A 22,319-nucleotide genomic window follows, 5' to 3' on the forward strand; every position below is an offset into this window, starting at 1 on the left:
TGAATTAACTGAACCTGGAGGAAATGAAGCATGAAAATGGTTAATGGCATTGGATTTAATACAAACCTTTACAACTGTTTTTTCTTTTTTAACATTTCACCTCCTATACTTCTTTTATCTCTTCCTAGACCAGCCGGAAATAAAAATCAATTTCTGGCATTTATTGGATTAAATTTACTGAATCCTTTTTCCTTAACTCAATAAGAATATATTTTAGAGAACTCAGTTTTACTTTTGATTTCCTAGGGGAGAAAATGACATAATTTTGTAGAGGTACACCCCTGACACATGCATGTATCCCCATTATCTGGAAAAAGCAAGTGTTGAACAAGTGAAAATGCTAGGAGCTGCCGTGTTTGCCATTTACTGTCTTGGATGTGATAGATAGTCTCCTCTGAAATTCTTCTTGTTTTATGGGATTTTTGTAGCAATGTACTGAAGGATGGTAAACTGCACCTCAGTAGGCTCTCACCAGAAAAATGTTACTTAGTATTCCTGAGCTTGGTTTCTCAGCTCTGTAGGTTCTACACTTTTAGGGGGCAACTAATTTGTGGATTGGAACACAAACCATCCCACAGAGTTAATTGTTCTTTACTAGTTAACTAGTATATTCATCAATTGTGAAAAATGCTTAGGATCTAAGAACTAGGGCCTGCCATATATAAAATATGTACATCTCTTGATGAGAAAACAAGTAGTTACAAGTGGGTATAATTTTGCGGTGTCTCAGATAAAATAATAGGGATCTAATAACTCTTATTGGATATTTTCACCAGGATATTGAAGAAAATATTCCTCAAAGAGCAAACTGTTGAAAATGAAATATAACTTACCCTACATGTAAATTTTCTGCTGTTGTAACTACCTGTTGTTTTGTAGCTACCTGTTGTTCTACTTCTTTCTTATTTCAATACAATGTGTTTTACCAGGAAATATTTTGGACTGGGATTGAAGAGACATAGTTTCTAACTATGCCATTAACAACTATTTTCCACTCCTTTTAACCACTCAGGGCTTTGATTTCCCCTTCTGTCAAATGTTAATCATAAGGCATGCCCTACCTACTCTATAAGATTAAGACAAAATTTTCAAATATTAGGAAAACTCTTTACAAGTAAAAAGTGGGATATTTAATTAAATGGTTTCTGTGATTGTTGCTACAAATCGTATTTTGCATTATTTGGAGAACAGAATCAAGATATAGATCCCTTTTAACTTTTAATCTATTAATAACATAATATTCCTCTCTGACCTCTCCTGTTACAGCTTCTTAAGTCCCATTTAATATTGTTTTATTCTATACAGAGTTATGATTTTTCTTTTCCATAATCCATAATCTAGACTTGCAACATTAGTATTGTCCTAGGTTCTTAAATTGACCTATTATTCCAGCCATAAATGTACAACATTTCTATAGGAGATAGCCCATTTATAGGCCACATTTTAATGCAACCTATATTAAAGGTAGATGCTGCCTTGTAGTTATCCAGTTAAAAGTAGAGAAAATAATTTCTTGCGAGTTTATCTCATGTGGATGTTGATGAGATGTAAGGAGCACCAGTTTCTTCTGAATTTGCAAATAATCCTTGTTCTTTCTGTCTTAACCCCAGAGAACATTTACCTGCTCTCTAAAGAATGTATTTCCCAAAGCAAATCTCACATGGTTTATAGATGGAAGATTTCTTCAAAATGAAAATGAAGGTAAGAAAACTAAATCAATGGAAATGGGTCTGGTATAGAAAGAAAGAAATGTTCACAAATAACATTAGAAATTGTCATTGCCCAAGTTGAACTTGGCATTTAAGAATAATTCTCATTCCAAGAAAAACATCATCTTGCCTACCAGCTGTCATTTTCTGATACTTCATCTGGCTCCTCCGAGAGGGTGGAGTGTAACATTTCCCAGAAAGAACAAAATATAGTTGGCTTTGTCAAACCACATACAAACACTTTCATTTAATTTTTAGTAAAAGCTACTCTCATATATGAGGGCAAAAAAAAGTTTAATTCAACATACAGGTATTAAAAAATTCTCTGCTTTTGTAACATAGCCATCTGTTCTTCCATTTCTTTCTTATTTCAATGCAATGTGTTCAATTAACTGAGCACCGCTGCTTGAAATCAGTCAATAAATAATTTCTACTTTTTCTTGTGCAGATCTGGGGTGGGGATTGGAGGGCACTGGAGGAAGTGTTCATAAGGGAGTTGGCTCCTTGACAAATAGCATGTTCATCAGGAGGATTAAAAGTTCCCAGAGCAGGAGCACACCTTGAGACAAAGCTCAGGTGATAATACACAAAGCCATATTTTTCATAGGCAATAACCATGACAGCCTCTGTCAGAATAATCTCAGCATCTCCTGCCTGGACAACAACCATTCCTCTTCCTCCCAAGTCATCATTATACAAAGCTCAATATATTTTCAGTAGTAACTAAGTCACACAACCCTTGCTGCATTATTTTTAATTAATAAATTAAATGCATATGAATGATTGCATTGATCACTTGATGCATTTTGAGAATACTATTGGTTTCATCATTAGTTTGCTTGAAAAACAGTTTACCCACAACAATGACAGAACGCAATCCTAAAAATATGTGTTAAAATTTATTATAAATATATTCTTCTGTTATATAAGCCTTGCATAGATAAAGCAACCAGATGTGCTTTGATGTGCCCATTGCTTTCCCAAGCAATAAGACAGATGGTATGGTCAGAATTCCACCAGCACACAACTGCATTTAGGTATTACTTTCACAAGTAATAACTTCAGAACCAGCATTAATAATCTTTAATGTAAAGAAGCTGTAAGAGTCAAGAAAATTCTGAACTATGTTGAAAGATAGTTTCACATTAATTTTCTGCTGCCACGTGGGCTATTTGGAGGTTGTACTAATAGTGGCAAGGTTTTATTTCTAAAGAGGAATCACAGGACCCAAAATGACAATACTTATAAAAATACAGCTTATTTCAGGAAAAGGAAACAACATAGGAACACAATTAAAATATATATCATATGATACACTTATAGCAAGGAGTCAGAAGTCACATTTGGGCTTCTTTGTCCTTTCTCTGTAAGAGCCACAGCCAGATCAGGAACCAGTGATACATGCACAGAACAGCTCAGAAGTTGGAAGTCCAAAATAGAGTCTTGACTGAGGTTATTTTATATTTTACTGGTCATTTAGGTATATTCCTGCTATATAACCAGACTCCACAGCAGAGCTCTCCCAGGATCTAGCCCAGAACAGGTGAAATCATTAATCTCACAGTTATCAATAAACAATGCTGATGGGCTGGGACAATCTGCACCAAACCCCTGGACCCATGGTCTCAAACAAAGCTACACTATTAATCAATGCATTTTATACCTTGACCATAGATCAATGCCATGCTGGAGCTTGAGCAAACAGCTCGGGTTAATTCTAGGTCTGCTAAAATTGACCCTCACTACAGAGAAGCTACAGTTTGACCACCTTGAACTTTATATTACCATAAATTGATAATGTCATACCTTTACATTATTGAATGGTTCATACAGATGTTGTTGACTAGCCATGTTATTATCTGTCTTGTAGGAATACACATTGTTAATGAAGAGAGAAAAGGCAAAGGTGGATTGCTGAAACTAAAGTCTGTTTTGACAAGGGTGCATGGTAATGATCCAGCCCAATCAAACAATCTGACCATTTGGTGTATGGCTCTGTCTCCAGTCCCTGGAAACAAAGTGTGGAATATCTCATCGGAAAAGATCACTTTTTCCTTGGGTGAGTTGTCTATTTAATAAGGTCAAGAAGGCAAAGACTGCCATAAATTCAGAACATGTCTAATTGGAACAAATAGAATACTCATTATTTCTATAATATTTTAATCTCAGAAAACTTTCGACACAAGTTAAAACTATTAAATTTCAAGTTATAGAACATTTCTGACAAATAGGACTCCACTAAAAATAATTTCTTCAAATGAAAATAAAGTAGATGGTTCCTGTTTACATAAAGGATTTTTGTTGAATACAACAATTTTTTGTTCTAATTCCATTAATCCTAACTCTTAATTAACTAGCACTTTTGTTAATCCACTACATAATGAAAATTAATACTAATGTTAATGATCAAGAAAGATTAGAAAGATTCTAAAATTTCTTCTGAATCATTAAAAACATTCAATTATATACAGCATATATAATTTTAGTGCTTAGGAATTGATATATACCATAAAAAGAGGGACTGTATCTTAATGATTTTAGTACTCCTAGTTTAAAGCACAGTACCCGGCACGTACAAGACTTCTATGATTTGAAAATTAATAGATAGGATCACTCTAATTATTACAACATTTGACTAACCGGAATATTTGCTACCCTGAACCGAAATCGAATAATGGAGATTTTACTACATAAAAGATGCAAACAAATGTCTCAATAAATATAGTGATAACAGCCCTTTTGGCTCCCTGAGCAGCACCATGGCGGTCGGCAAGAACAAGCGCCTTACGAAAGGCGGCAAAAAGGGAGCCAAGAAGAAAGTGGTTGATCCATTTTCTAAAAAAGATTGGTATGATGTGAAGGCACCTGCTATGTTCAATATAAGAAATATTGGGAAAACACTAGTCACCAGGACTCAAGGAACGAAAATTGCCTCCGATGGCCTCAAGGGTCGTGTGTTTGAAGTGAGCCTTGCTGATCTGCAAAATGATGAAGTTGCATTTAGAAAATTCAAGCTGATTACTGAAGATGTTCAGGGCAAAAACTGTCTGACTAATTTTCATGGCATGGACCTTACCCGTGACAAAATGTGTTCCATGGTTAAAAAATGGCAGACTATGATCGAAGCTCACGTTGATGTCAAGACTACCGATGGTTATTTGCTTCGTCTGTTCTGTGTTGGTTTTACTAAAAAGCGCAACAATCAGATACGGAAGACCTCTTATGCTTAGCACCAACAGGTCCGCCAAATCCGGAAGAAGATGATGGAAATCATGACCAGAGAGGTGCAGACAAATGACTTGAAAGAAGTAGTCAATAAATTGATTCCAGACAGCATTGGAAAAAACATAGAAAAGGCTTGCCAATCTATTTATCCTCTCCGTGATGTCTTCGTTAGAAAAGTAAAAATGCTGAAGAAGCCCAAGTTTGAATTGGGAAAACTCATGGAGCTTCATGGTGAAGGTAGTAGTTCTGGAAAAGCTACTGGTGATGAGACAGGCGCTAAAGTTGAACGAGCTGATGGATATGAACCACCAGTCCAAGAATCTGTTTAAAATTCAGACTTTTAATAATGACAAATAAAGTGTCCTATTTGTGAAAAAAAATAAATAAATAAATAAATAAATATAGTGATAACAGATATGCCTAAAAAAAAAAATAGAAGTTTGTAATGACAACTGTCAAATATGCATACTTAATAGTAATCTTATCAAATTCAAACAGATTTGCAAATCATTATTACAACTCCATAGGACCATTAACTTCTTTAACCACCATCCTATTTTCAGAGATGCTATAGTCTATAACATACTCATAAAAACACAGAATAATTTATAAGGAAAGGAGTTTTCCTTTATTCCAAGGATACAGTCTGCATCTTGGGTCCTGCCCAGCTCCTTCACAATGTAGGAGTTTGTTGCCGGGACCCATGGGTAAAGGAGAACGTATGTCTCAGCACCAGTGCATCTGCAGTGGTCAGAAGCAGGTGCCATTCTGACTGTGGGGCAGTGGCATCCTCCCCGTAGCCCTGCCTGTGTGACTATGTACCTGTACGAACACACCAACTTGTGAACTTTGAATTAATAATTCAGAAATGGTGATGGACTCACTCTAAAACAGCTTTATACAACCTTATACAGCCTTATTCAACTTTGCCTAATTCCCTCAGAGATAAGGACACCTCCTCCTTAGAAGGCTGGACACCACGGGTAGGGCTGCTGTCTTGGAACGACGTGAAGGTAACTGGTTCTCACACAGATTTACCAGAAGCTTTGGCAGAATCTAAGGGCATGAACTAAAAGATCCAAAAACCTCAAATTCCAAAAAAGGTTTCTATTCTCATCATAGGCAGAACCATGTCTGTCTGAAAAAATAGTATTTTCTGATGTTAAAACTGTGCTTGATTTTAAGATCAGAAAATACTTTTAGGGTGATAGGAAGAATACTGATTCTGACACCCAAAACACACTGTAATTCCACTGTTGTAGGCAGTGTCATTTTAGGCTCTGAGTAGGTGGTTAATTTTAAATTGCCAAATGACTCTTTATCCTTCATGATCAAATATTAAAGACAATAAATCTTGAAGAGTTCAGTTTCCCTAAATTACAGCTTACAGTCTGGTTCTACTCTGACCTATATCCTTCTGAAAGATTTAGAAGATATAGCCAAGATTCTGTAAAGCCATCACTGTATACCTTCCTATTTGCTACACATTCTTAACATTAACTGCCATGTGAGTTGTATTTAACTCACACTAGTTTTGAGTTTAGGGCCTTGTGAAGCAAAACCTGGGCAAAATCCTGCAGTTGGTTTGTGAAAATCTTAACTTGTTGATGTTCTTATTGTTATAATTAATATCGACAAATTAATTTTAAAAACGTGAATTAAATGAGTAGAAGTCAATAAATTTCATTTTTAATTAAATTAGAAAGGATTGTTTTGTTTTCAAAGTTTTTATTCTGTTTTGGAAATAAAACACCATGACTCCAAGGAAAAAATTGTTTTTTTCTAATGTGGCAGTCAATGTTCGTAATGTTTTAAACATGTACTTCCAAACATGCTCTCTGCCTGTCTAGCACTGTTTCTGGTGGACGCTTATGAGCTCTGGGGTACACTTCCGAGGCATGGTGCATTGCCTTGTGAACAAGCAATTATTGTTCACAAAATACTGAGATGAAAACACAGAAGAAAAATCTGTTGTCTCTGAGAGTTAAAGTAGAAAAATTCTGAGACTATTACAGAGCAGGATGGAGATTTAGTTAGAGAAAAGGAGGAGTTCAGCTCCTTTTTGTTCCTAGAGAAGGGTGACAATGTTGGAGGCTGCAGGACAACAGCCCCTGAGGTGCTCCCTAACCCATCTGCGCTCAGCCTCTCAGGAATTTCAAGTGCTCAGTGATTCCTGTTCTAGAGGAATTCAGAAAGGGGAAAGGGTGAGGGTGAGGGTCATCGGGGGCTCTTCAAGCACCCATTTGAGCACCAGAGCTTGCAGAATTCTCATGAATCAATAGTTAACTACAAAATAAAAGAGCAACAAGAATGTCTTTCTAAAAACATCCTGTCCTGCTAGCCTGTCAGGATGCCTAAAATTGTAGCACTGCTGAGTCTGCTTTGGGCATATTCAAAGAGTGGGGTTTTGTGGGGGGTTGGGAGGCTTTTTGAGGTGGAAGGTAGACATTTTGTTTTGTTATAATCTGAAAGTTAGGTGTAATACCCCCTGGGGTGGGAATATTTTGGCTGTCATCAGCCTTGACAGAGATTTGTTTATTAAATGGGTTTCCACCTGTAACTGTTGAGATTCAAGACCTTTGGGATAGAAAGAGTGTTAAGTGCTGACAGGTTATATGTGAGTGTGTGTGTGTGTGTGTGTGTGTGTGTGTGTACCTATGCATGTGTATTCTGGAGTGTGGAGAGAGGAGTACAAAGAGATTTCTCAACAGTGGGACAGGAGGACCACTGAATATCGAGGTGGAAGATGCCAGCCAAATACTTCTTATTTCATGACTTCCCTCAGTGCAGCAGGCCTCCCACCTGTGACTGGCCCTGGGACTCCTGAGAGTATCAATAATAGAGAACTATAATATGTGTATAAATCACCCAGGGGCCTCGTTAAAATGCAAATTCTGATTTAGTAAGTCTGGATGGGACCTGAGATTCTGCCTTTCTTTCTTTCTTTCTTTCTTTCTTTCTTTCTTTCTTTCTTTCTTTCTTTCTGTCTGTCTGTCTGTCTGTCTGTCTGTCTTGTAAAAGTTTATTTTATATATCTACTAGAAGAATCCCAAGAGGCAAAAAAAAAAAACTATCAAGTTAGACAAAGCAGATAATCAACATTGACTTTTAGTGAGATTCCAAGTTCTTTTGTTTTTCTATTTTAATCTGATTGCATTAAGACACATTCAGATTCCAATATAAAGAAACAACCTGTTCTAAACTAACTACATATAAATATCTCATTATTGGAACATTAACCATGATTATTTTAATATTCTCACTATTTTGCAATTTTGAGAATATGCTGCCATTATGTAAGAAGAAGGAAGAGGAGAAGGAGAAGGAGGAGGAAGATGAGGTGGTAAACGGAGGCCTAATTAAGAACTTCTTGCCACCAGTAGTGATTATGGACTACATACATTGGCAATGGGTATAGCACAGATACTACTTCACATTACAAGAGTGGGCTACCTTAACAATTAACTGATCCAGACTCCCTAAAGAATTCCTCTGCTATGACTCTGATCTTATTTTTTCCTATATCTATGTAATTTAAATTTCCTCATGATGACTAGTCCCTTGGATCTTTTTTGGGAAAAAGAGTTCTGAATGTAAGTCTTTGGCTTTGTGTGAAATACACACAACTTTTTAGTATCCATAAGAAAATCTATGCTCTAACAATAAAGATCTTTCAATCCTAAGGGTTTTAAGTTCTGCCAGTTAGTTCCTACTTATTCATTCTTTCTGAAGTCAATTTATACATGTTTCTTAAACAACACATAATTTATGTAAATATAAGAATTAACGTACATCCTCAAGGTCAGAGCCAGTGACCAAATGCGCTCTCTGAATCTAGTAACACATTTATTCTTTGCTGCATATGAATTGCATATGAGAAACGCTTGCTGCATTGTTTTGTGATCCATGTAGTCAATGTTCACCAAAAAAAAGCAAAAACTAGACATCCTTCAGCTACTAAAATTAAACCTCCTGATCACAAGAGACTTATCAACAAAAATAAAAGCACTGATGGTTGCATCGAACGCTTGCTGGGCTGAGTTAGTCTTGGAAGAGTTGGCTGGAAGGGCCACAAGGGAAACACTGATAGCCTCAAATTTTCCTTTTGTTTTCATATGGGACTGAGACTATTCTCACATGGCTTTTCCCTATACCACAGGCTTTTGCTAAAAAGGCATTTCAGGCCTCAAATTAAAACAATCGTTTCCTTTAGTGAAAAAGCTAAGAAATGCATCTCTTGAGCTTCTGATCCTAGAAACAGCTTGCTATAGGACCTTAAGGCAAATGCCAGGAGTCAAAGAAATTGTAGAACAGTCTCAAGATGTAAACAATAAAATCACTGACTGAAGAGTTATATCCCTGGATAAAAACTCTTCATAAGAAGGTCTATCTGGATAAGGCCAGCTTCTTGGTTTTTGAAATTAATGTGATTTTTATATCCTAGAAGCCCTGCACTTTTTTCCTATTGTGGAAAGTTCTGGAGTAGATAAAAGTGTATGATGTTGCTTTAACAAAATACATAGCATGGAGAAGCTACTCAAATACCAAGCAATTTTCAAGTTTGTTTTTGTTTGATTTACATTTTATTTTCATATGAAAAAACAAACTGGGAAATCATAATTTTGGAGTAGTTTAAGGGTATATTGTCAAAGATATTAATAAGCTCACTTATACCATAAGATCTCTGCAGAAAATGCTCAGCTCAATGCCACATTCCAGAATAGCCACTGTTGGTTTCTTTTTTAAATTGCCCATGTTTACAGGTTTCACAAATATCCCTGAAATCTTCTTAATATGCTTGGCAATAATACAATTCATGGCAATATCATCACAGTTTTGAGTTTTATCTGTCAAAGCATAGATGGCTGCAGGTTGCCTCTGGAAGAGTTTAAGACATTTGCTATTGAAGAATGAGGCTCCAATCAGCCCCATAGAGTACTGGTCACCATTTCCAGATCCTGGTGTTTGTAGTTCAAAACCTCCATAACTGTAGTTACTTGATGAAGTAGAGACATGATTTCTAGGAACAAATCTTACAATTTGGTCAGGAAATTGCTGCCAAACTGAGAAAGCAAATACGAGGTCCTGGGCACTAATGAGCGTGTCATCATCTGCTATTAACACTGCGTTGTTTTCCAGTTCAGGGAAGACCTGGAGTTGATTTCTCATTCTGTTTGCCATCTGTTGTTCGAAGATCACAGGGACAGGGTGAGGCCCTAGAGAATTCCGTAACTTGTCTGGTCCCTTCTCCCAATGTTGCTCCACACCATAACCACTTTGTGCACATGTGGTACTGCCTGATAAAGATTTAAAAATCTCAATAAAAGATCCGTTCTGTTGTACATCTGCATCATAAAAATAGTGGAATCCAAGGCGGACTTGCCCTGGGATTATATGCCCCTGTGCAACATGAGCATCTTGGTCTTTGTTGCTGTTGGGAAGGGAAGTGGTCAAAGCGTTAGCTACCAGTAGTAACACGAGATGACCACCAGAAGAAAGCAAAGCACTCAGGTCCTCATTACTCTCCAGGAAGTTTGAAGATGTGGTAGTAAGTAGTACCTCATTGTGTTAAAGTTTAATTTTTTAAAAAATTTCTTTATGGCTTCAGTGGTTTATAGAACAGGCCGTCTTGGCACTAGCATACAGAAGATTGCAGTGGGGCCACCCGATTTAGTTGCTTGCAGCTTGGTTATGGTAAAACGGAAGAGGAAGGCTAGGTGCAGTGGTTCACGCCTGTAATCCTAGCACTCTGGGAGGCTAAGGTGGGAAGACTGCTTGAGGTCAGGAGTTCAAGACCAGCCTGAGCAAGAGTGAGACCCCCCATCTCTACTAAAAATAGAAAAAATTAGTCTGATGCAGTGTTGCATGCCTGCAGTCCCAGCTACTCAGGAAGCTGAGGCAGGAGGGTCACTTGAGCCCAGGAGTTTGAAGTTGCAGTGAGCTAAGATCACACCACGGCACTCTAGCCCAGGTGACAGAGTGAGACTCTATCTCAAAAAAAAATTTTTTAAACAAATTTTAAGAAACAGAAAAGCAAGATTTTTCATTTCTAATGAGATCCCATGGGTCTATGGACCACATTTTGAGAAGCAAGAGCCTAGCAAGCCCTGAGTTTTGGTTCATTTCTGGGTAGACCCGATAAGGGCTGAAATAAGCTCTGAGGAAGCCCCTGAATTTAGCCAGCTGCCTTTGTGGGACAGCCCCTGGCTGTGGCTGCCCATGAGAGTGGTTCTGAGAGCCCTGCCAGTCTACTCCAGAATGGCACATTCCGGAACAGGTGAAGTGGCTTTGGGCAGCAGCTCATCCTCTTATAACATTATGGTAACTGAAGTGATCTGAAGCCTGACTGAGCTGTTTCTACTAAATTCCGCATTTGAGTTTTGGTAAATCATCCTTCCGTTTTAGTTTTTTAACCACTTCTTTTTACACCTCCTAGGTTTTGTTTTGACCAAGGCAGGGTTTCTACTTTGTAGTTCAATCTAAAACCAGACAGACTTTTTTGGGGGCCTCAGATTTCATGTTGAAAGCTATATAACCCCTTTGTCACAGGACAAAGAGTTCATCTCAGAATGCAAATCTTGTAGTAATATCTTCCCAATGCACTGTGAGGCTGAACCCTCACCTTACAAAGACGTTTAGTGATGAAATATGACAGAATGGTATCTTAAAACACAAATGTTCAGTTGATGAAAAATAAAAGTTTCCCATTATGGAAATTTTGGATTGAGCATAACCCATCAACATCTTCTGTTCCAGGAGCTGGCAAATTTTTCTATAAAAAGCCAGATAGCAAATATATTTTAGGCTTTGTAGATAATGTGATCTCTATTATAGTTACTCAGTTGTCAGTGGAGTACAAAAGCAGTCATAGACAATATGTGAAAAAGGGGGGGGGCATGACTGTATTCCAAATAAAACTTTATTCACAAACATAAGCAGTCAGCAGGATTTGACTGTGGGACTTAGTTTGCTCATCTCTGTTTTAATCAATCTACAGAGAACAACATGCAGGCATTTATTTTCCAGGCCCATGCTCCATCTTATTCAGGTACTTCTTTGGAAAATAATGCTTATGATCCACCAGCAGTCAGACTCGCATCTAAAGTTGGTCCTTTTTCTCCCAGTGTTAAGAATGAATTCGTATGCATTGCATCATGCATTGCGTCACTCTCATTTGCAGGGACCCATGAATACAGTGAAGAATAAAGCAATTCCGTCTCTTGAGGGGCATATCCAATGACACAGAGTGGCCAGGCCTTCACTAGGGTAAACACTGAGGGCTGAGCACATCACAAAGATCCCCAGGCTTTCTCAAGCTTGAGAAGGTACATTCAGGGAAGTGTGGGGATGAGAAAGCGTCAGGCAACATCATGAGCAGAAAGACCAAGAAGCCACAGAAAGCATTTTGTGTTTGAGAAACTGGGTTGAAATACTAGATAGAGGGTATGATTGGAGAGAGATGGAAAAGATAGTACTCAGTGTCAGAAAATGTAGTTAGGAGTGTAGTGAAGCCAAATCGCCATCAGCCTTGTCTGTCATGCTGAAGAGTTCAAACATATTTAGGGTGGTGTGGGGGGAAAGCATGGTCATTTCATTAACCAGTGCACACACTTTCCATAGAACTGTCCCCCACAATTTCAGAGATTATTAGCGCAAAAGCATTTATATGATAGCAATTCACAGCCAGCTATGAGCACTGCCTACAGCCAACAGAAATAACACTGCTTCCAAGAATGAGAAGAAAACATGGATGCATGTAGCTTAGGAAAGCAAATTCCTTCCCCTGTGCTATGTACTATCAAGTGACACAACTTAAATAATATATACTTGTTCCTTAAAGTAAATTACAGAATGGAACTGATCACATAAGTTGTAATGAAATATCCAAATAATTGACATAGCTCATCAGATATGTGACACTATATCCAGTGACACTATGTCTAAAAAAATCACAAAATCCTCTAACCTCAGAATCATCCAACCACATTTAACCCACATGTTCCTAAAGTCAGTAGATTCTTCTGGCATTTGTAAGTTGTTTTTTCTAAAATAGGACTACCATCATGGAGGCTTAAGAAATTGACATGAATTTAAAATACAGGTAAAACAAGGTATTGTAGCCTCTATTTCAGCACCCCCCCACACACACACAGAAAAGTTGTAGCTAAACAAAAATGTCATGACAAAAGTTGAAATTTTAGAAATAGCAGGATAATATCATAAATCTTAAGTTCATTCATGTTACATCCAACTGGATAGTTGTTTTCATTGTTTCTACTCTTGCTGATTTAAAAAAATTGTTGTGGGTTTATGGATTTTGTAAACTGCATGGTTACTTTTCAAACACTTCAGAATATTAAATGCTGTAATGGTTTTACTGGGTCTTGGTTAAATGTCACTTTCTCCAGGAGGCTCTCCTAGACCCCCCAACCTTGATCGGTGCCCTTTCGTTGCACACCTGTGGCACCTCGTACTTCCACCATCACAGAACTCGGCGCAGTGCCTGGCTGCCTGCTCTCTAGGTTGTAGGCTCTATAGGGACCGCCCCACGTCTTTCTCATCCACCACTGTATTCCACTGCCTGCATGGAACAGGCCCTCAATATTGATCTGTCATATGATGAATAAATATAGTATACTTAGAAACTAAGTCAATGCTTTATCTTTCTATTACAATATTTTGTTTGTTATAAATATCTGTTTGATCCTTTCAGGTTCTGTAAATCCCCCAACAGACCCTCCACTGAGTGTTACAGAATCTTCCCTTAGCATCCAACCTTCTCCAGCCAACAGTGTGTCTCCTACAGGTAAGAATGTTTTACATTGTTCATCTTTCCAGAGACTATATTAATCCTTCAGTTAAGCAGATTAATAAAGAAAAAATGTCAGCAAACTTGCATGATTCATGCCCGGTTCCCAGCTAGCCTTTTTTTTTTTCCCTAAGATGAAGTTTTTACTTTTTAACAACTTTATTGAGGTATAATGTATATATCATGCAACTCACCCACTTAAAATGTACAATCCACTGGTTTTTAGTATGTTCACAGAGCTGTGCAACCACAGTCAATTTCAGAACATTTCCATCGTCCAATAAAGAAACTCCTAAACATATTATATACTATTCTTTCGACTTTGAAGAGTTAACACAACTTTCAAAATCCTTCATTTAATGCCCTGGGAGAAATCAGAGTCAATAAATGTTCAGCAAGAAATTTGGATTCTATATTTATTATTAAATAGGTTAATAAATTGACAGTTCTTCACCACAACTATGTTTTCAGCAGGGAGTTTTAAAAAAATTGGTTATAAATAGGGATTCCTTGGGCCAGAGATCATTAGATCATTTTGAATTTAAATTTGTTCTGGTTCAAATTAATTTTGACAAATTTGACTGGTAAAGACTATGAATTCAGCCCTCCCATTTGTGGCATCATTAATAATGGAGGTCAGCCTGGGTCAGGGTTACTATGGCAAAGGAATGGCAGTGACTCTCAGAAACTTGCATTGACGCGAACAAACGTCTGTATCCTTTGTGTTTAACAAAGAACCACGGTGACTTTCTCTAATACAAAAAGCTTATATGCAATGTAGAGTAGAATGTGGATCTCACTTCTTATTTAATTAAAGCTATCAATTTTAGCTTACAATGAGAACTGAAAATGGAATAAAACAAAGGCAGTCAGTAGGAATGAACAATTCTTTAGCCGGTAGCCTTTGGCATTATAGCCTACAGTCCCTGTTACAGGTTGATACCTCTTAGAAAATGAAGCAGGTGGCAGAAACGCTTGTAAATCACCCATCAAAAGTTTTACATCCATTTGACTTTTTCTTATTCTTAATGTTTTGTAATTTTTCTTTTTATTCTACTTTTTTTCTTGAAGCTTCTTTTATTCCACTTTTAACTCATCATTCTGCAATAAACCATAGTAGACTATGGCATTTTTCATTCAACAAATATTAGCATATTCAGCAATGATAATATCTTAAATCTCTCTAGTACCCTTTGTATTAATTATCCATGGCTGCATAAAAAATTGCCTACAAATTTAGCAACTTATAAAACATATGTTGTTTCATGTGGTTTCTGGGGATCAGAAGTCCAGGAGTGGCTTAGATGAATGGTGGAAACCCAGGTTCTTTCATGAGGTGTAGTCAAGCTGTTGGCTGGAGCTTCAGTCATCTAAAGGCTCGACTGTAGCTAAATGATTTGTTTCTAAGCTCAAGTATGTTGGTAGGAGATGTCAGTTCCTCACCTCATGAGCCTCTTGATAGGTCTGCTTACAATATGGCAACTAGCTTCCCCTAGACAGAGTAATTCAAGAAACAGAGTGACTATGACAATAGCCATGGTACCTTTCTATGACTCCAAATTTGTCTTCAAAATTGCATGCTATCACTTCTGCTTTATTTTGTCTATTACAAGTAAGTCACCAGGTTCAGCTTATATTCAAGGAGAGGAAAAGTAAGCTCCATGTCTTAGAGAGAAGAGTACCAAAGAATTTGTGGACAAGTTGAAATCACCATTCCCTGTCATTTAGAAGTGTTTACACAAAAAATGAGATGTAGTTTGATCTTCTTTACCTTGAGTAGTAGACAGAGCAAGCATTATCATTCCCACTTTCCAGATGGGAACACTGTGACACTGAGAGCTTAAATCATCTTACACCTAGTTAATGACAGGGTTATTAATATTTATACCAAAGTCTTCTGACTCTAAATCTAGTTCTCACCTCATTAGATACCATTTTTTTTTCTCCAATTGGTCTAAACACTTCATAAGGATGGGGAGCACATTTGTTTCGCCTCCTAGCACATACCTAGCACAGAGTAGGCAGTCAAAAAATATTAGTTGAATAACTGAATAAATCAAGGAATTAATGAGAATAACGTTCTTTCATTTTGTAAATGTCATTTAATAGACTCTATGGTGTTAATAAAAGATAACAATTTATTTCTGGCTTCAGAAAGGTAGCAGTCTACTTGGAAGAAATGACATACACACATGAAAATAATAATTCAAAATAGTAATGTGAAAGGTGTAATACCTTATAGAATTAAAATGCCCAGGGAGAGGTATAGACCAGTAAGTGTTAGGCTTTGAGTTAGGGAAAGTTCATGAGGTCAGAAAATGTTGCCTAAGAGAGATGAAATAACCTGATCTTTGAAATGTGTATTGTATTTATTTGACTCTGTGGAGAGCTTGTAAGAACACTTTAAACAGAGAAAACAAAGTGAGCAGTTGTGCATTAACAAGGATGTTCATGGGCACTTGAGAAAACATCAATAGATAAGCTTGGGTCAAAGAGGTGGGATTCTATATCAGAGAAGCAGGGATGAAAATTGGAAAATACAGAATAAAGGGAGCCTTGACAACCACTGTAATTAATGTGTATGCTTCAAGTGATATTTCATTTACATGGGAGCAAATATTGTACATATATTCCATTTCCCCCTCTTTTACAAAAATGGTGGCATACAATATTCATTGTTTTTTACCTATTTTTATTTAACAATATATCTTGGTCAATCTTTCCAAATCAGTACATAAAGTACATTCCTCTTTTAGTTTAACAGCCGCATAGATCTGCTGTAATTTATGTAACTAATACCATATTAATGGACACTTGTTTCCATTTTTCTATTATAAAAATGCCACAGACAATTAAAAAATAAAGAAAGCCTTAAGCCCCAACTTAAGGACTCTAAATGTTACTTTTTAGAAAATGGGTCAGAGACCCCATTAAATGTTTTTTAGAATGAAAGTGATATAATTCATTCACCAAATGTTTATCGAGCATCTGCCATATATCAGTACTCTTCTAGGTGCTGGGAATACAACAGTGAACAAAACTGGAAAAAAAAAATCCTTCATGGCATTTACATTCTATGAGTTAAAAACAGATATAAATTTCTTCTATTTGAATTTTATGGGGTTAATCTGCATACATTAAGTGCTTATGTCAGACCAAATTCTTACTTCTGTGAAGAAATCCAAAGCAAGAGAAAGCACAGTTGCTACCCTTAAGGAGCCCACAATTTAATATAGGTCTAATATTAAAGAAAGAAAGAAAGCATATCCAAGTAAATATATTTGTTGAAAAACAGGGAAAAATGCTACCCAATCTACTATCACACTAAGATGATATAGTTGGAAAGTTTCTGGAGAATCAAAAGACCTTTTTAAAATAAGGTCCCACTGCATTGGATTCAAAGACTGTTTTAGATCAGTGTTTCTTAACCAAGGTGATTTTGCCCCCCAGAGGAAATTTTACAGTGTCTGAAAATATTTTTGGTGTCACGATAAGAGTGGGAGGATGCTACTGGCACCTAGTGGGTAGGACCAAGAATGCTGCTAAACACTTTAAAACACAGGGCAGAACAGCCCTCTCAACACAGAATTATCTGGTCCAAAATGCCAATAGTAGTGAGGTTGAAATACCCTGTTTTAGATCAAGGCTCAGGTGTAATTAGAGTAGATATCTCTCACTTTACAAAATCAAATATGGACCTCTGTCAAGATGGTAACAATAGATTATGTTTGGAACAATTTTCTGTCTGATTTCTGTATGTCAAAAAAACATGTTAAATCAATGGCTGATTATATCTAAATAAAACTTATCTTCTTAGAATAATCTCTGAATTATTACTGAAAAATCTAAATTTTGTCTTGGCACACTGGAGGGTAATTGTGAAATCACACGATGATTCACTGTTTCAGAAGCTGGTAGGATTCACTTTCACATGGTCTTTTAAGTAAGGGAGCAAGATGGAGCATGTCGTGGAAACCAACTTCAAAGGCTATGGTTTCATTCCAAATTCTACGATGTAATGAACTTCGTAATTCAGTCATAATTATTAAGCTGCATATCTGGCTGCAAGCATCCAATTCTTATTCTTTTTCCCTCAATGAAAGGATATTTTTTAAACAAATGTAGGAGGTCACAAAAGCAATATTCCTTAACTAGCAGAGGAGAACTCTATAGCTCATAACAAGCTCTAAGAGTTACCCAGGGAAGCATGGCTCAATTCAACCAGAACCAATTTGTGTTTGCTGAATCCCAGCTGCATGCCCAGCACTGTTCTAGGAAAAGACAGGAGGCTGACAAGGCAAGCAGCAAGATGAGACAAGCCCCCACGGAACAATCAGAGACACCTGACAAATCTAGGGCGGGGCTTCTGTTGCCCTGGCAAGAGAGCCCCGTGCCTTTCCATTGACTGGCTGTGACTTGGCTACTAGTTATGTAGCCTGAGAGAACAGGCCTCAGAAATGCCTGGTTGTGGCAATCATCCAAGACATTTATTCATTCAACAAATAAATACTGAGTGCCTACAATGTGCAGGGGATTTGGGGGGTGGGGGTGCTGGGATCCAATGTTGAGCAAGACAGACCAAGCTCTTGCTGCACAGAACATGCAATCCTGCATGACCCGCTTGCCTTGCCTCCCATTTTTACTGCCCACCAGGCCATAGCCCCTTTGGCTCTTCCTCCTATTTTTATCTCTGCACATGACCCTTAGACACAATCATGTTGATTTTAATACTAAGCCCTTTCTAATAACTCAGCTGGTCCTCACAGTAGATCCTGTGAGTCTTTCTATCTCTAAATACTTGGAGTAAAATACCAGGTCCATTCTGACACTAACTCTTGGCCACATCCCTAGATGGACACAGCTGCTCCTTGGCCAGTGGGTGATCAGACATTGAGAGGCACAGTGTAAAGGAAGCAGCTGCCCAGGGGATGCAACAAAATTAGTGATTTATGAGTAAGCATGTCAGTAATGGGCAGGAGATCAATCTGGAAGACATACCATTGGATGAGATTTGGAGTAAGCAAAGCAGAAGATCAGCAGGAGGTCAAGATATTGGGTTCTAAAGTTAAGAGGGGGATCCCAGAGAGCCTGCAAGGCAGCCAGAAGATGCTGGTAATTTGTTTGTGACAGCAACTGCTGACCCTTTTGCTAGTCATGCCATGCCTGTCTTCAGATGCCAGCAGGACACCTTAGTTGCTGATCAATAGTTTCTGCCTTTGTCACATGTATCTGGCTACTGAAAAATAAGAAATTCATTAGTGCTGGGGACAGAGGAGTGGAATCAAGGAAGTCTGCACAGGTGTCTGGAAGGAATTATTGACTCAGGTGGAAGAAAGACAGAAGATGGATCTTCAAAGTATTGTCTTAAGCAAAGGAGTAAAATAAAATGAGTGCAGGATGTGAGAAGACAAGCAGGAGGAGGGCTGCCTTTGCTTGTTGTGGAGAGGGCTGTAAGTTTGCCTAGGTGAGGTGGAACCAGATGACATGAGCTTCAATTAATGGGCTATGGATCGGGACTTTTTACCCACTTTGGCTTGTTCAGAATGTGGGAATATGTGAGTAAAACAGAGGATGTGGTATGGTAAGTGATAGCTGCAAGAGCAGGGAGAAAGAAGACAAATGATGTACAATAGATCTAAAGCGATTTCGATTGATGATGGTCTGAACTAGGATGGGCATAGGTATCAGTGGAGAGTACTGTGACAGAAAACTCACCAGATTGTCTGCCTAAATAAGGAAGATAGTGAAAAAGTTTTTAAGCTAACATACACGTGCCTTCTAATTTTTTTTCCTAACAATTACTTAAAATTTTTTACCAAACATCATGATTGTATTATAATACTAAGCAAAAATATTAATATTTACTGAGTGCCTCCAATGTGCCTGGACTGTCCTAAATTAGCAAGTCTATTATCTCATTTAACCCTCCCAACAACACAATAACTTAGGTACTATTATTATCATACTTTACAGATGAAGGCACTAAAGCACAAAGAAGTAACTTACCCACAGTCATGCAGAAAGTAGAAGAGCCGGGGTGGAACCCAGACAGTCAGACTTCAGATCTTGAGTCCTACCGCCTCTGACGGTGCATAGCTGGTGCTCAGTAAACGCCTTGAGACACTGAATAAATCCCTGCTAGCGTGAAGCTGTGATAGCTCCTGTGGAAAGGTCACACATGACAGCTATGCCTATATTAATCTCTGCCTTCTCTCGACCAATGCTTTCCTGAGACATGCAGCCTCCAAAAGTGAAACTAATATTTTCCCAGTAGGAAATAAATCAGAGGAAAGGACTCTCATTCATTACCCCTCCCCCATCAGCACTATTATTATAAAATTCTTATTGTAGATATGAGTCTACAGAATCTGTAAAAAACTCTCGTACTCTCCCTTGAATCCTTGGTTATTCTGTTCATTGTATCTTTTGCATCAGCTTTCCTCTGGGGCACACATTATAGATTATTAAAAATTCTCTAATTTTTGTTAATACCTGTCAGCCATAAGTCAAGGTTAGCCTTCTTGATGACTGGTTTACTTTGGGTATTTGTTTATTCAGTTTTTCCCCTGTGGGTAAGGTTCCTTTGGGGGAAAAGCTACCAGATGACCTATTTTTCAGTTTATCTCACAATTATTGAGTGTTTATAGACTTGCCACATGATGCATGATGAGCGCTGTCCTGCTATCATCTTCCCCAAGGGAGTCCTGGAATCCTTTCTGGACCAGTAATCTGGCAATACACATACCTCTTACCAATTCAGTCAGCACGTGTCCCAAGCAATCTGCTTCCCACATGAAAACAGTTTTGTGCAGAGATTAGGATTCCACTCCACATGTCTCCTTCAGGCCGGGCTGAAGGTCAGTGTCCACCTTATCCTGACCGTGAGGATTGATGAGGTTGATTTGAACGTGCTTAGATGTGGGTGATGGCCTGTATTCTCTTAAGTGCAATTCCCCAGTTAATGTCACTACTGTTTCTAAAGGCTCTCTGTGCTGCAGGGAGATTGATGGAGAGCAATTACACATTTGTCAAGGAGTCTAGGGAGATAAGTCTGAGTTTCTGCAATGCTGATGGATGCTATTGTTGATGGAGTGGAAGGCTAAGAGAAAATATTGCTATTTGAGAAAATAAGTTAAATTTTCAGGTTCAGTTTTACACAGGAATAAGGCGAAGTATTTAGATAGTTGATTCTGATCACTCAAACAGCAGTTCAAACTTACAAATAACTTTTACCTTTGTACTTTGTCGATTAAATAAGCTGGAATGGGAGGTTAGCAAAAAAAAAAAATTAATTCTACTTGTCCCCATCGTTTTCTGTTCAAGTGAGTTCTACTCAATAATTTCTTCTGCACCTCTGAAAGAAATTTCAGACAGATTACATGACTTTTTTGGTGACTTTCATATAATTAATGTTGTCTGGTCCTTTTCAGCCACAAGAACAGACTTATGTCAATAATTAAAAAGCCTTGTCAAATGTAATGTCAAAACTTCCAAAAGTTAATTCAGTCCAAAACTTCTTTCTTTTCCTCTCCCCACAGTGAGAGTCTACCTCACCTTCAAAAGGCTGGTCTGTGTGAAGTGGGTGTGGGCAAGAGGGGGGATGTCTCTCGTTCCTGGCCTGGCTCCATTCTCCTCTTTACTCCTAGTTGCTGGCTAGCCCCCCCGCCCCCCGCCCGCCCCTTTGGGGGACATGGAGCAGGGAGAAAAGGGAGCCTTAGGTAAGGAAAGCCCACAGGCTTCTGTAATCTGACATAGGTGCCCCCTGGAGGAGGAGAATAGAAATTGCCATCTTGACCTCACAGGCACTTTGGCAGATTGCTCAGAAATCCCTGCCTGTCCTGTGACTGCTGTCCCCTGGGTGCAGGCCATGCCTCTCTTCTGGTCTTCCGTTTACTTCCAACACACAGCCACTGAACTTCTGAAGGTCAGCTCCTCTGGGGGCTTCTTTGCTCCTCTCAGTGTTCTTCCTAAGCAAAAGTCTTTTCATGGCATCCTGTTTTGTCCGGGAATATACACACCTTTGCCTCCTGTTTGGGGGAAGGCTCCTCTACTGCAGTGTGGCGCTGCCTTTATTCTCTGTTCAGAGCTGCTGACCAACCATGGACTCCTAATAGCCTCTTCAGCCTGAGTCAGGCACTTGTTCCCTTTGTCCTAAACTCCAGGACACACAGGCCAAGAGCTCTGAGTGGCTCTCTGGAAACCACACTTCGCTTGGGCTAAGGGAAGGAGGAGATTGTTTTCCCTTCCCCCATGGGGGCCAAATTCACAGGATCCTGATAACTCTCTTCAAAGAAATCCTCACCTGGGCTGTTCCATCCTTCTTACAGCTGTGAAGTCGATGGTGGACCAGAGCTGACAGACTCCATTCCACACTGGCTCACATAGAACCTTGTTTTCAAAGTGAGGCTCATCTTGCCTTGTAATGTGGTTCTTAACCTTTGAGACCTCATCTGATTCCTCCTCAAGGAATTCCATTTGAAAATTCTGCTCTGCGCTATCCATCAAAATGTAGAGTTAAAAGAAATTCAGTGAAAATGAAGCAAACATGATAAGGTGATGGTCTACCCACTGAGATA

General features: G+C 38.3%; 2 protein-coding genes and 1 pseudogene across 2 annotated transcripts in view; 2 read left to right on the plus strand and 1 right to left on the minus strand.

The window, feature by feature from the left end:
• CD96 (CD96 molecule) overlaps positions 1–22,319 on the plus strand; it is an 85,811-nt gene that overhangs the window by 37,065 nt on the left and 26,427 nt on the right. Inside the window, exons 6-8 of the mRNA XM_020287615.2 lie at positions 1,611–1,701; positions 3,580–3,768; positions 13,648–13,740. Of these exons, the coding sequence (XP_020143204.2) occupies positions 1,611–1,701; positions 3,580–3,768; positions 13,648–13,740 (373 nt within the window). The remainder of the gene's footprint in view (positions 1–1,610; positions 1,702–3,579; positions 3,769–13,647; positions 13,741–22,319) is intronic.
• On the plus strand, positions 4,446–5,302 carry LOC142870485 (small ribosomal subunit protein eS1-like). Its single transcript, XM_076001301.1, has one exon. It carries the CDS (start codon positions 4,469–4,471, stop codon positions 4,937–4,939), a length of 471 nt encoding a protein of 156 aa, XP_075857416.1. The 5' UTR covers positions 4,446–4,468; the 3' UTR covers positions 4,940–5,302.
• On the minus strand, positions 9,511–13,495 carry LOC105883885 (exostosin-like 2 pseudogene; annotated as a pseudogene).

The sequence above is a fragment of the Microcebus murinus genome, chromosome 1 (genome assembly GCF_040939455.1).
Source record: "Microcebus murinus isolate Inina chromosome 1, M.murinus_Inina_mat1.0, whole genome shotgun sequence".
NCBI lineage: Eukaryota > Metazoa > Chordata > Mammalia > Primates > Cheirogaleidae > Microcebus > Microcebus murinus.

What these genes read in the sequence shown, in the direction of transcription:
- LOC142870485 (XM_076001301.1), top strand. Translation starts at nt 4,469, where the DNA reads ATGGCGGTCGGCAAGAACAAGCGCCTTACGAAAGGCGGCAAAAAGGGA.